This window comes from Polyodon spathula, chromosome 4 (genome assembly GCF_017654505.1).
Source record: "Polyodon spathula isolate WHYD16114869_AA chromosome 4, ASM1765450v1, whole genome shotgun sequence".
Lineage (NCBI taxonomy): Eukaryota > Metazoa > Chordata > Actinopteri > Acipenseriformes > Polyodontidae > Polyodon > Polyodon spathula.
In genome coordinates this window covers 719829-736426 of record NC_054537.1, presented here as the reverse complement: position 1 = coordinate 736426, position 16598 = coordinate 719829, and the positions used below count along the sequence as shown (strand labels likewise).

Genomic DNA, 16598 nt, shown 5'->3' with positions numbered 1-16598 from the left:
TACGATGCTGTTCCCTTGTGACAGTCCAATGAGATCCAGAGCCCTGAGTAACCCATACGATGCTGTTCCCTTGTGACAGTCCAATGAGATCCAGAGCCCTGAGTAACCCATACGATGCTGTTCCCTTGTGACAGTCCAATGAGATCCAGAGCCCTGAGTAACCCATACGATGCTGTTCCCTTGTGACAGTCCAATGAGATCCAGAGCCCTGAGTAACCCATACGATGCTGTTCCCTTGTGACAGTCCAATGAGATCCAGAGTCCTGAGTAACCCATACGATGCTGTTCCCTTGTGACAGTCCAATGAGATCCAGAGTCCTGAGTAACCCATACGATGCTGTTCCCTTGTGACAGTCCAATGAGATCCAGAGTCCTGAGTAACCCATACGATGCTGTTCCCTTGTGACAGTCCAATGAGATCCAGAGTCCTGAGTAACCCATACGATGCTGTTCCCTTGTGACAGTCCAATGAGATCCAGAGTCCTGAGTAACCCATACGATGCTGTTCCCTTGTGACAGTCCAATGAGATCCAGAGTCCTGAGTAACCCATACGATGCTGTTCCCTTGTGACAGTCCAATGAGATCCAGAGTCCTGAGTAACCCATACGATGCTGTTCCCTTGTGACAGTCCAATGAGATCCAGAGTCCTGAGTAACCCATACGATGCTGTTCCCTTGTGACAGTCCAATGAGATCCAGAGTCCTGAGTAACCCATACGATGCTGTTCCCTTGTGACAGTCCAATGAGATCCAGAGCCCTGAGTAACCCATACGATGCTGTTCCCTTGTGACAGTCCAATGAGATCCAGAGTCCTGAGTAACCCATACGATGCTGTTCCCTTGTGACAGTCCAATGAGATCCAGAGTCCTGAGTAACCAATACGATGCTGTTCCCTTGTGACAGTCCAATGAGATCCAGAGTCCTGAGTAACCCATACGATGCTGTTCCCTTGTGACAGTCCAATGAGATCCAGAGCCCTGAGTAACCAATACGATGCTGTTCCCTTGTGACAGTCCAACGAGATCCAGAGTCCTGAGTAACCCATACGATGCTGTTCCCTTGTGACAGTCCAATGAGATCCAGAGTCCTGAGTAACCCATACGATGCTGTTCCCTTGTGACAGTCCAATGAGATCCAGAGTCCTGAGTAACCCATACGATGCTGTTCCCTTGTGACAGTCCAATGAGATCCAGAGCCCTGAGTAACCCATACGATGCTGTTCCCTTGTGACAGTCCAATGAGATCCAGAGTCCTGAGTAACCCATACGATGCTGTTCCCTTGTGACAGTCCAATGAGATCCAGAGTCCTGAGTAACCCATACGATGCTGTTCCCTTGTGACAGTCCAATGAGATCCAGAGCCCTGAGTAACCAATACGATGCTGTTCCCTTGTGACAGTCCAATGAGATCCAGAGTCCTGAGTAACCCATACGATGCTGTTCCCTTGTGACAGTCCAATGAGATCCAGAGCCCTGAGTAACCCATACGATACTGTTCCCTTGTGACAGTCCAATGAGATCCAGAGCCCTGAGTAACCCATACGATGCTGTTCCCTTGTGACAGTGCAATGAGATCCAGAGTCCTGAGTAACCCATACGATGCTGTTCCCTTGTGACAGTCCAATGAGATCCAGAGTCCTGAGTAACCCATACGATGCTGTTGCCTTGCTTTCCAGGGTCATGCTGTTGCTAGCGCTGTCCTTCATCAAGAGGCTAGTATTGTTCAAGGTTAATAAACTTCTCATAACTAATATATGTATGTGTTCCAGTGTCAATCATTTTCTAATACTAGAACCCAATATTCCGTTTTGTGCTTCTGAATTTGTTTTGTAGCTCTAGTTTTAGAAGGAGATGTGTTGGTTCTGAAACCTGTTCTAACAGTTAACATGGTATTTGTGCAATCCCCTGTCCCGTCCCATCACGTCCCTCCCCATGGTTATACTCTGAATTTGCTTATTTATTAATATGCCACACTTTTTTACACACGGTACATGCAGAGAATCATGATAGCAAAACTTATTGATAGTATCAAAATCCCGGGATAAGAGTGTCTGTCTGCTTGGCTTCTGTCAGTGTGCCACTCTCATATCTAGTGAAGTGGTACACTGTGAAAGGGGTTATGAGTTTATCACACTCTGCAGCTTCTGTCTACTTTATGTCACGCTTCTCCATATTTTTACACATTTTCATTGTTACATTTGGAGAAATGTATATTTGGAGAAAAGTGTATTTATATAACCAGGAATCGGATAGAGCCCTTGAGATATACAGCTCATTTACTAGGGGTTCCTGGCAGGAGAAGGCAGCAGCAAGAGACAACATTATACAATCAATGGCAAAAGTAGACAAATCATTCAAAAAGTTGCAACAATCACCTCACATTTTTACACCATTATTGATTTTATGATGCTGGGCTGTAACTGGATTGTAATGATGTTGTTACAATGCAGTATTGCTAGCACAACAGCCAACACGTACGTGTATCTCAACCAGCGCTCGACCTGTTCTGAAAGGTCAGCAGTAGCACTGCAGGTTCCCCTTGTCAATTTAGCGTCATTTTAATATCATTTAAATTTCTACATGACAACAATGCTAGGTAATGTGAACTGAGCTGTTATAATATTCGTGTCCTCTAGAGGGCGCTTTTGAAACGATACGCCAATCGACAAGTCAAATAGTCTACTGAGGAAGATTGTCTGTTTGTGCTTTCCGTATCCGATAGCGTATCACCTGTTCAAAGCAAATCTGCAAACCCGGGACACGATTTGTAACAAAGTTCATCAAACCCAGATGCAAGCAAAGTAAACAGCGCAAAGTGAGCAGGGCTGTGTTTTGAAAGAGAATTCTAACCCTGTTTACCCACCAATCTCTGTATCCAGTCTTTTCAATTACTGTAGGATCATATATAAATAGTAAAATGCACCGGGCTAAGGTAGTTTTCGGACACCTGACTCAAGGTCCCGCAGCGGCCAGACCGAATTCAGTGCAGAGGGCTGAATGCAAGTCTTTCCCCCGAGCGAGTCCGGATGATATTGTCGTGGTGCACGGACTGAGGACCGCGATTGGGAAAGCGAAAAGAGGAGCTTTTAAGGTACATGTACATATATCCCTCTCTGCGTGTCTAACTAACGTGTAGGGTTGCACCTGGCTCTGCTTTCACTCATGCCAGTACCGTACATTTAGCACATTGGAGTAACCACGATACAATTACTGCAGTGTACGCAGAATGTAAAGGGGACACGAAGCTGCTTCAGCAGGACCAGGGGCTTGAAACCTGGTTCCTGGAGACCTAGTTTGAGACAACTTTGCTGCGTCAAACCCCAAGCCTCCCCTGGTGTGCCGTGCAGTGACCTGAAACCCAGTTCCAAGCCAGGCAGTATAGCTTCGTGTTCCCTCGGCTTTAGTGTTAACAGAGATACACTGTAACCTGAAAAAAAATAAAAAATAATTCTATTCAGTTGTAGTGTCTAGGTGGGGCACTACAGCAAGCCAGACCGTCTTAAAACCTGCTTCCTCAAAGTATCACTGCGTCACTGTAGTCCTGCGTGTGTTTAAAGTATCACTGCGTCACTGTAGTCCTGTGTGTGTTTAAAGTATCACTGCGTCACTGTAGTCCTGTGTGTGTTTAAAGTATCACTGCGTCACTGTAGTCCTGTGTGTGTTTAAAGTATCACTGCCTCACTGTAGTCCTGTGTGTGTCATTGTGTTTTAATGAAGCGCCCTGTCCGGGTAGAAATGTGCTGGTCCCAGCTCCTCCTGCCTGTACCCATTCCCCGTCAACTCCAAGTGCAGAAGTGTCTGAACCTGGGCTCTTAACAGATTTGAGCCACTTTGACAATAGTTAATATTTTAGAGAATGGTAATTGTTCAACTGTTTTCCTTTGAAGCAGCTTAACTGACTCACGGTGCACTGATTTCACTGTGTTGTGTTCAGGACACCACACCGGATGAGCTGCTGAGCTCTGTGATGAGCGCAGTCCTGAACGACGTCAAGCTGAGTCCAGACAGACTGGGAGACATCTGTGTGGGTAATGAAGCCTATCTAAACAAACCAGCAGTGTACTCATAATAATTCTAATTCAAAGAGCCACATAGTTCTAGCTACAATGCAATGGAAATGTACTACCCCCTCCCTCCCTCCAGCCCTAGCCCCAACCCCAGCCCCAGGACAGTCCAGTCAATCAAAAGCATTCCATTTCATTGGGTGACTGGCTGCAGACCAGAATGCTGGCTCTCCTTTCAGCAGGGTTCCAGGGGATGTCATCTTGCCTGTTTCATTAGCTCAAGTTCTTTAATCTGCTTGTCTTGCTTCTGAAGGAAATGTGCTGCAGCCTGGAGCTGGGGCCCTCATGGCGAGAGTGGCTCAGTTTTTAAGGTAAGTAGTTTTGCAGTGTATTAATATGACACTGAGGCAGAGGTGGGAATAAGACTCCTACTGCAGAGCAGTGTTGCCCATTCCAGGTTTTAATACAGGCTTGATTAGCCAGTGTATAGGTAACAAGCTCAGGTGTGTCTCATTAAACTCACAGCAAATCCAGGAATGGATCAGTTTGCTATACAGTGGGAGTCTGTATAACTAACTCTACAATTCATAATATTTCATTTATTGTCATGGTGGGGCTCATTTACATTTTTGCTTTGCTTGGTGTGCTCTGTGAAAAAGGGTCTTGTTTCATGTACTTAGTTTATTTTCCCCATCAGGTGTTGTTGGAATACTGATAACAATCTTAAGCCCCTTTCACACTGGCATGATCAGTACCTACCCGGGCAGGACCTGGTGTCATGTGGGTCGGGTCACGTTTCACACTGCTTTTGATAAACGTCCATCAAGCATTTTATCTCACTCATCCCGGGTAAAAGCATGTAGACCCACATCCTGAAGTGGGTCACTGGGACCCGGGTACAACCCAGGAACGCGGTTTCACACTGCTCTGCATTGTGAACCGGTTAGCAGGACCCAGAATGTGCTCTTCAGGGCTGCAGGCTCTGCTCAATGTTGCAGGTCAGTATTGCTGTGCATCGATATACACTGTGAACAGAATGTGCTCTTCAGGGCTGCAGGCTCTGCTCAATGTTGCAGGTCAGTATTGCTGTGCATCGATATACACTGAACAGAATGTGCTCTTCAGGGCTGCAGGCTCTGCTCAATGTTGCAGGTCAGTATTGCTGTGCATCGATATGCACTGAACAGAATGTGTTCTTCAGGGCTGCAGGCTCTGCTCAATGTTGCAGGTCATTATTGCTGTGCATCGATATGCACTGAACAGAATGTGCTCTTCAGGGCTGCAGGCTCTGCTCAATAAAGTGTGACTGAAAACTCACCGCATATTTGACAGTGTGGTTGGGAGTTATGTATAACAAATCTAGAATGAGTTCATTTTATTGTCATTTCATTCGTCATCTGCTCGGCTGTGCTCTGTGAGGACTTCATTCCCAGTTTTATTTTCCTGGTGTTGTTGGAATACTATAAACAACCCCTTTCACACTGGTCTTACCTACCGCCAATGTGTGACGAGACCACGTCTGCTTTGATCAACACCCGTCCATCTCAAGCACTGCCTTATCTCATCGTCCTGGGGCCAGTGCCAGTGTGAAAGGGGCTTTAGGGTGATAGTTGATGAGCTAGCCCACTGCAGAAGCAAGTGTGCAAGCAGGCTGGGCTGCCAGTCCCTTGTTAACAGCAGTTTCTGTGCCCTGCAGTGGGATCCCCGAGTCTGTGCCGATATACACTGTGAACAGAATGTGCTCTTCAGGGCTGCAGGCTCTGCTCAATGTTGCAGGTCAGTATTGCTGTGCATCGATATACACTGAACAGAATGTGCTCTTCAGGGCTGCAGGCTCTGCTCAATGTTGCAGGTCAGTATTGCTGTGCATCGATATACACTGTGAACAGAATGTGCTCTTCAGGGCTGCAGGCTCTGCTCAATGTTGCAGGTCAGTATTGCTGTGCATCGATATGCACTGAACAGAATGTGTTCTTCAGGGCTGCAGGCTCTGCTCAATGTTGCAGGTCATTATTGCTGTGCATCGATATGCACTGAACAGAATGTGCTCTTCAGGGCTGCAGGCTCTGCTCAATGTTGCAGGTCAGTATTGCTGTGCATCGATATGCACTGAACAGAATGTGCTCTTCAGGGCTGCAGGCTCTGCTCAGTGTTGCAGGTCAGTATTGCTGTGCATCGATATGCACTGAACAGAATGTGTATTTCATGTGTATGTACAGTATTTCATGTTTGTATGTGTACTGTGTGTATATTTGCTGGTAGAATGTGTTTTATCGTTTCAGGTAGCATAAGAAATGGTTCTTGTGACATTGGCCTAGCCTGTGGGTAAGTTAATCTTTTTTTGTTATAAAACAATAATATACTGTCCGACAGCCTGAAGCTGAGGGCTTTACTCCCTGTCCTGGGTCACTTTTATTCCCTTTTTTATTATTCTCTTTATTAAAACCCCAGTGATTCCTTTCATTGTATTTGGGCACATTTTGTGCACTGTGTTTAAGGGATGTTTTAGGTACATGAATGCGGCACTGAACTGTAGACATCAGAGGGCAGTAATTTTCAATATTGATTTTTGTGGGCAACAGCACAAACCTTTTTGGTCATATGGCCTGTGTGAGCCATTAGGATTGCCATTACAGGTTTAAGACTATGCTAATAGTCATAATAATATAGTAGTAATAATAATAATAATAATAATGCTGTTTGTGTGTCCTGACTCCCGTGAGCTCCGACAGACACACACTAACAAGATCAATAGCTGCATGTTGTGAATTGCAGGGTGGAGAGCATGTCCCTGCGTTCCGCGGGGAACCCTGGCGATGTGAGCTCCAGGCTTGTGGATAACGAGAAGGCCCGGGACTGTCTCATTCCCATGGGGTAAGAGTCTCCTAACGCAGCACGCGGTACCCGCAGTAGTAGAAGCTGTGCTGACTGCTCTCCCCCTGGTGTGGTGGATACAGGAGCGCACTGAGGGGCACACTGTCAGGATGCTTTATTAGTGTCAGTACGTCTTACTAAGGTCATGTTTACAGTATAGCTGGAAAGGGCTTTGGGAGCTTTCCCAATATAAAATACTACACTCATTTATAAAGGGTAATGGACTTATTGGTTTGTCTAGTGTTGACATTTGTTTTTATTGTAAGAAACCACATTAGCATGCCACAGACACGCTGAGAGATGTACACACTCGCTGAGAGACGCACACACTCTGAGAGATGCACACACGACACGCACACAGATGCACACAAAACACACACTCGCTGAGAGACGCACACACGACACACACTCGCTGAGAGACGCACACACGACACACACTCGCTGAGAGACGCACACACGCTGAGAGATGCACACACGACACGCACACAGATGCACACAAAACACACACTCGCTGAGAGACGCACACACAACACACACTCGCTGAGAGACGCACACACGACACACACTCGCTGAGAGACGCACACACGACACGCACACAAGAGACGCACACACGCAACACACACTCGCTGAGAGACGCACACACGACACACACTCGCTGAGAGACGCACACACGACACACACTCGCTGAGAGACGCACACACGACACACACTCGCTGAGAGACGCACACACGCTGAGAGATGCACACACGACACGCACACAGATGCACACAAAACACACACTCGCTGAGAGACGCACACACAACACACACTCGCTGAGAGACGCACACACGACACACACTCGCTGAGAGACGCACACACGACACACACTCAGCTGAGACACAAACACAAGACACACACTCGCTGAGAGACGCACACACGACACACACTCGCTGAGAGACGCACACACGCTGAGAGATGCACACACGACACGCACACAGATGCACACAAAACACACACTCGCTGAGAGACGCACACACGACACACACTCGCTGAGAGACGCACACACGACACACACTCGCTGAGAGACGCACACACGACACACACTCGCTGAGAGACGCACACACGACACACACTCGCTGAGAGACGCACACACGACACACACTCGCTGAGAGACGCACACACGCTGAGACACACACACGACACGCAGAGACGCACACAAAACACACACTCGCTGAGAGACGCACACACAACACACACTCGCTGAGAGATGCACACACGACACGCACACAGATGCACACACGACACACACTCGCTGAGAGACGCACACACGACACACACTCGCTGAGAGACGCACACACGACACACACTCGCTGAGAGACGCACACACGACACACACTCGCTGAGAGACGCACACACGACACACACTCGCTGAGACGCACACACGACACACGCTCACTGAGAGACGCACACATGACACACACACGCTAAGAGACGCATACATGACACACTCGCTGAGATGCACACACGACGCACACACGACACACACTCGCTGAGAGACGCACACACGACACACACTCGCTTAGAGACGCACACACGACACACACTCGCTGAGACGCACACACGACACACACACAGAGACGCTGAGAGACGCATACATGACACACTCGCTGAGAGACGCACACACGACATACAGTTGCTGAGACACACACGACACACTTGCCGAGAGACGCACACACGACACACACTCGCTTAGACGCACACATGACACACACTTGCACAGAGACGCTGAGACACACACACGACACACACTCGCTGAGAGACGCACACACGACACACACTCGCTGAGACGCACACACGACACACACTCGCTGAGACGACACACACACGACACACACTCGCTGAGAGACGCACACACGACACACACTCGCTGAGAGACGCACACACGACACACACTCGCTGAGAGACGCACACACGACACACACTCGCTGAGAGACGCACACACGACACACACTCGCTGAGAGACGCACACACGACACACACTCGCTGAGACACACACTCGCTGAGACGCACACACGACACACACTCGCTGAGAGACGCACACACGACACACACTCGCTGAGAGACGCACACACGACACACACTCGCTGAGAGACGCACACACGACACACACTCGCTGAGAGACGCACACACGACACACGCTCGCTGAGAGACGCACACACGACACACGCTCGCTGAGAGACGCACACACGACACACACTCGCTGAGACGCACACACGACACACGCTCGCTGAGAGACGCACACACGACACACACTCGCTGAGACACACACTCGCTTAGAGACGCACACACGACACACACTCGCTGAGAGACGCACACACGACACACGCTCGCTGAGAGACGCACACACGACACACGCTCGCTGAGAGACGCACACACGACACACACTCGCTGAGAGACGCACACACGACACACGCTCGCTGAGAGACGCACACACGACACACGCTCGCTGAGAGACGCACACACGACACACGCTCGCTGAGAGACGCACACACGACACACACGACTCGCTGAGAGACGCACACACGACACACACTCGCTGAGAGACGCACACACGACACACACTCGCTGAGAGACGCACACACGACACACACTCGCTGAGAGACGCACACACGACACACACTCGCTGAGACGCACACACGACACACACTCGCTGAGAGACGCACACACGACACACACTCGCTGAGACGCACACACGACACACACTCGCTGAGAGACACACACGACACGCACTCGCTGAGAGACGCACACACGACACACACTCGCTGAGAGACGCACACACGACACACACTCGCTGAGAGACGCACACACGACACACACTCGCTGAGACGCACACACGACACACACTCGCTGAGAGACGCACACACGACACACACTCGCTGAGACGCACACACGACACACACTCGCTGAGAGACGCACACACGACACACACTCGCTGAGACGCACACACGACACACACTCGCTGAGACACACACACGACACACACTCGCTGAGACGCACACACGACACACACTCGCTGAGAGACGCACACACGACACACACTCGCTGAGAGACGCACACACGACACACACTCGCTGAGAGACGCACACACGACACACACTCGCTGAGACGCACACACGACACACACTCGCTGAGAGACGCACACACGACACACACTCGCTGAGAGACGCACACACGACACACACTCGCTGAGAGACGCACACACGACACACGCTCGCTGAGAGACGCACACACGACACACACTCGCTGAGAGACGCACACACGACACACACTCGCTGAGAGACGCACACGACACACACTCGCTGAGAGACACACACGACACACACTCGCTGACACACACTCGCTGAGACGCACACACGACACACACTCGCTGAGAGACGCACACACGACACACACTCGCTGAGAGACGCACACACGACACACGCTCGCTGAGAGACGCACACACGACACACGCTCGCTGAGAGACGCACACACGACACACACTCGCTGAGAGACGCACACACGACACACACTCGCTGAGAGACGCACACACGACACACACTCGCTGAGAGACGCACACACGACACACGCTCGCTGAGAGACGCACACACGACACACACTCGCTGAGACGCACACACGACACACACTCGCTGAGACACACACACGCAGAGGATCTGCGTGTGCGTGTGTACTGTTGTGTGTGGAGCGACACAGGAACTATCTGGTGTGTGCTGTGCGAGCGACTCTCTGCGTGCGGTGTGAGCGACACGACACTGTGCTGTAGAGTGACTCTCTGCGTGTGTGCGGGTGCAGTGCGAGACAGACTCTGCGTGCTGAGTGTGTGTGAAGCGACAGCTCTGACGTGTGTGGCTGTGGTGAGCGCACAGCGACTCACTGTGTGCTGTGATGCTGTGTGTGACGACCGCGACTTCTGCGTGTGTTGCTGTGTGAGAGCGACTCTATGCACCACTGTTGCTGTGTGTGAGAAGACTCTCTGGTGTCGTGTTGCTCGTGGGAGCGACTCTCTGCGTGTGTGTGGTGTGTGCGCGACTCTCTTTGTGTGACTGTGCTGTGTGTGAGCGACTCGTCTGTGATGTGTGAGAGACCCTCTATCGGCGTGAGGTGTGGAGCGACTTCTCGACTGTGTGCACACGACACACACGCTGAGAGACGCACACACGACACACACTCGCTGAGAGACGCACACACGACACACGCTCGCTGAGAGACGCACACACGACACACGCTCGCTGAGAGACGCACACACGACACACGCTCGCTGAGAGACGCACACACGACACACGCTCGCTGAGAGACGCACACACGACACACGCTCGCTGAGAGACGCACACACTCGCTGACAGACGCACACGACGCTGAGAGACGCACACACACTCGCTGAGAGACGCACACACGACACACGCTCGCTGAGAGACGCACACACGACACACACTCGCTGAGAGACGCACACACGACACACGCTCGCTGAGAGACGCACACACGACACACGCTCGCTGAGAGCACACACGCACACACGACACACGACTCGCTGAGAGACGCACACACGACACACGCTCGCTGAGAGACGCACACACGACACACACTCGCTGAGAGACGCACACACGACACACACTCGCTGAGAGACGCACACACGACACACACTCGCTGAGAGACGCACACACGACACACACTCGCTGAGAGACGCACACACGACACACACTCGCTGAGAGACGCACACACGACACACACTCGCTGAGAGACGCACACACGACACACACTCGCTGAGAGACGCACACACGACACACACTCGCTGAGAGACGCACACACGACACACACTCGCTGAGAGACACACACACGACACACGCTCGCTGAGAGACGCACACACGACACACACTCGCTGAGAGACGCACACACGACACACACTCGCTGAGAGACGCACACACGACACACACTCGCTGAGAGACGCACACACGACACACACTCGCTGAGACTGAGCTGAGACGCACACACGACACACACTCGCTGAGAGACGCACACACGACACACACTCGCTGAGAGACGCACACACGACACACACTCGCTGAGAGACGCACACACGACACACACTCGCTGAGAGACACACACGACACACACTCGCTGAGAGACGCACACACGACACACACTCGCTGAGAGACGCACACACGACACACACGACTCGCTGAGAGACGCACACACGACACACACTCGCTGAGAGACGCACACACGACACACACTCGCTGAGAGACGCACACACGACACACACTCGCTGAGAGACGCACACACGACACACACTCGCTGAGAGACGCACACACGACACACGCTCGCTGAGAGACGCACACACGACACACGCTCGCTGAGAGACGCACACACGACACACACTCGCTGAGAGACGCACACACGACACACACTCGCTGAGAGCACACACGACACACACTCGCTGAGAGACGCACACACGACACACACTCGCTGAGAGACGCACACACGACACACACTCGCTGAGACGCACACACGACACACGCTCGCTGAGACGCACACACGACACACACTCGCTGAGAGACGCGCACACGACACACACTCGCTGAGAGACACGCACACGACACACACTCGCTGAGACACACACACGACACACACTCGCTGAGACGCACACACGACACACACTCGCTGAGACACACACACGACACACACTCGCTGAGACACACACACGACACACACTCGCTGAGACACACACACGACACACACTCGCTGAGACACACACACGACACACACTCGCTGAGACACACACACGACACACACTCGCTGAGACACACACACGACACACACTCGCTGAGAGACGCACACACGACACACGCTCGCTGAGACGCACACACGACACACGCTCGCTGAGAGACGCACACACGACACACGCTCGCTGAGACGCACACACGACACACACTCGCTGAGAGACGCACACACACGACACACTCTCGCTGAGACGCACACACGACACACACTCGCTGAGAGACGCACACACGACACACACTCGCTGAGACGCACGCACACACGACACACACTCGCTGAGAGACGCACACACGACACACACTCGCTGAGAGACGCACACACGACACACACTCGCTGAGAGACGCACACACGACACACACTCGCTGAGACGCACACACGACACACACTCGCTGAGAGATGCGCACACGACACACGCTCGCTTAGACGCACACACGACACACACTCGCTGAGAGACGCGCACACGACACACACTCGCTGAGAGACGCACACACGACACACACTCGCTGAGAGACGCACACACGACACACACTCGCTGAGAGACGCACACACGACACACACTCGCTGAGAGACGCACACACGACACACGCTCGCTGAGAGACGCACACACGACACACACTCGCTGAGAGACGCGCACACGACACACACTCGCTGAGAGACGCACACACGACACACACTCGCTGAGATGCACACACGACACACACTCGCTGAGACACGCACACACGACACACACTCGCTGAGACACACACACACTGACAGACGCACACACGACACACACTCGCTGAGAGACGCACACACTCGCTGAGACGCACACACGACACGCTGAGAGACACACACACGACACACACTCGCTGAGAGACACACACTCGCAGACACACACACGACACACACTCGCTGAGACACACACACGACACACACTCGCTGAGACACACACACGACACACACTCGCTGAGACACGCACACACGACACACACTCGCTGAGACACACACACGACACACACTCGCTGAGAGACGCACACACGACACACGCTCGCTGAGAGACGCACACACGACACACGCTCGCTGAGAGACGCACACGCGACACACGCTCGCTGAGAGACGCACACGCGACACACACTCGCTGAGAGACGCACACGCGACACACGCTCGCTGAGAGACGCACACGCGACACACGCTCGCTGAGAGACGCACACACGACACACGCTCGCTGAGAGACGCACACACGACACACGCTCGCTGAGAGACGCACACACGACACACGCTCGCTGAGAGACACACACACGACACACGCTCGCTGAGACACACACACGCTGACACACTCGCTGAGACACACACTCGCTGAGACGCACACACGACACACTCGCTGAGACGCACACACGACACACACTCGCTGAGACACACACGACACACACTCGCTGAGACGCACACACGACACACACTCGCTGAGAGACGCACACACGACACACACTCGCGGAGAGACGCACACACACACTCGCTGAGAGACGCACACACGACACACACTCGCTGAGAGACGCACACACGACACACACTCGCTGAGACACACACTTGCTTAGACGCACACACGACACACTCGCTGAGATGCACACACGACACACACACGCTGACAGACGCACACACGACGCACACACACACACTCGCTGAGAGACGCACACACGACACACACTCGCTGAGAGATGCACACACGACACACACTCGCTGAGAGACGCACACACGACACACACTCGCTGAGAGACGCACACACGACACACACTCGCTGAGAGACGCACACACGACACACACTCGCTGAGAGACGCACACACGACACACACTCGCTGAGAGACGCACACACGACACACACTCGCTGAGAGATGCACACACGACACACTCGCTGAGATGCACACACGACACACACTCGCTGAGAGACGCACACACGACACACACTCGCTGAGAGACGCACACACGACACACACTCGCTGAGACGCACACACGACACACACTCGCTGAGACGCACACACGACACGCTCGCTGAGAGACATGCACACGACACACACTCGCTGAGAGACATGCACACGACACACACTCGCTGAGACACACACTTGCTTAGACGCACACACGACACACACTCGCTGAGAGATGCGCACACGACACACACTCGCTGAGACGCACACACGACACACACTCGCTTAGAGACGCACACACGACACGCAATCACAACAGTAAATCTGTGCCAAACAAATTACAGCTGGTAGCGTTTTGCTTTTGTTTGATGGTGTCCTTTCAGAGGGCTGCTCTGTCACATCTGCCTGGTTTTAACAGTGTCACTCTTTAAATTACGAGGTTTGGGTAAAGGCTTCAGCCAAATTCAATAAATAAAGGTTTGCTATCTCTGACTGAAACTTTCTTCTCTGTAGAATCACATCGGAGAACGTGGCAGAGAGGTTTGGCATTTCCAGGCAGAAACAGGATGCCTTCGCTGTGTCTTCTCAACAGAAGTAATCACTCCACCACATTCTACGCGTTCTGCCTCTGTGCCCCACTAGCTAGCTGGCTGCCGCACTGCCTGCTGTTGGGTTTCAGTGTATTGGAAATAGTTGTGAAATCTGTATGAAGCTGTATTTGTTGAATACAATCAATTATCTATAATTCTATGATATATGCTCCCCGTCAGTGCCTTTTGCGTGAATCATACTTCAGTAATCAATCACTGTATTGAAACCCAATAAATGTAGTCTGTGGCTAAACGCTAATTCACAGGTTATTTAAGGAATACTATTACTTAGTCTGTGTGGATGGCTTACCAAACAAAGTCATTGGTTGTTTACCTTTTTTTAAATAAAATATTTGCAGAGACGATGAACTTGTGATACTGTATTTTGATGAGGTGCCACCTAGTGGTAGCAAAAGATGTATTTTGGGGAAAGTCTTGATATTTCTCTGCACTCTCCTCAGAACGACTGGCGGATATGTCTCTACAAATCCCACTAAGTTGGGTAAGTGATTGCTACTTGTATAGAAAATTGAAGCGTTCTTTATTTTCTTCTGTCCACCCCTGCGTTGCAGAGCAGGGAAAGCTCAGAAGCTGGGTCTGTTCGTGCAAGAGATCGTTCCAGTGAGCACCAAGTTTGTGGACAGCGAAGGGAACGAGACGAGAATAACAGTGACGCAGGATGATGGGATCAGAGCAGGAACGACGCTTGAGGGACTGGCCAAACTCAAACCTGCCTTCAAGGAGAATGGCAGCACAACTGCAGGTACAGTGGTGCAGCGTGGGCATGCTCCTGTCCATATAGCACAGTGTACTACACAGACCAGACTGCAGATACAGTGTGGGCATGCTCCTGTCCATATAGCACAGTGTACTACACAGACTAGACTGCAGATACAGTGTGGGCATGCTCCTGTCCATATAGCACAATGTACTACACAGGCTAGACTGCAGATACAGTGTGGGCATGCTCCTGTCCATATAGCACAGTGTACTACACAGACTAGACTGCAGATACAGTGTGGGCATGCTCCTGTCCATATAGCACAGTGTACTACACAGACTAGACTGCAGATACAGTGTGGGCATGCTCCTGTCCATATAGCAAAGTGTACTACACAGACCAGACTGCAGGTATAGTGTGGGCATGCTCCTGTCCATATAGCACAATGTACTACACAGGCTAGACTGCAGATACAGTGTGGGCATGCTCCTGTCCATATAGCACAGTGTACAACACAGACTAGACTGCAGATACAGTGTGGGCATGCTCCTGTCCCTATAGCACAGTGTACTACACAGACTAAACTGCACGTATAGTGTGGGCATGCACCTGTCCATATAGCACAGTGTACTACACAGACTAGACTGCAGATACAGTGTGGGCATGCTCCTGTCCATATAGCACAGTGTACTACACAGACTAG

General features: G+C 51.7%; 1 protein-coding gene across 1 annotated transcript in view; it reads left to right on the top strand.

The window, feature by feature from the left end:
- The first annotated feature begins 2708 nt into the window (after window positions 1-2708).
- The window catches only part of acaa1 (acetyl-CoA acyltransferase 1), a 33621-nt gene continuing 19731 nt past the window's right edge, over window positions 2709-16598 (top strand). Inside the window, exons 1-8 of the mRNA XM_041246806.1 lie at window positions 2709-3091; window positions 3935-4028; window positions 4318-4375; window positions 5701-5780; window positions 6287-6329; window positions 6780-6878; window positions 15098-15178; window positions 15747-15937. Of these exons, the coding sequence (XP_041102740.1) occupies window positions 2918-3091; window positions 3935-4028; window positions 4318-4375; window positions 5701-5780; window positions 6287-6329; window positions 6780-6878; window positions 15098-15178; window positions 15747-15937 (820 nt within the window). The 5' untranslated portion in view covers window positions 2709-2917. The remainder of the gene's footprint in view (window positions 3092-3934; window positions 4029-4317; window positions 4376-5700; window positions 5781-6286; window positions 6330-6779; window positions 6879-15097; window positions 15179-15746; window positions 15938-16598) is intronic.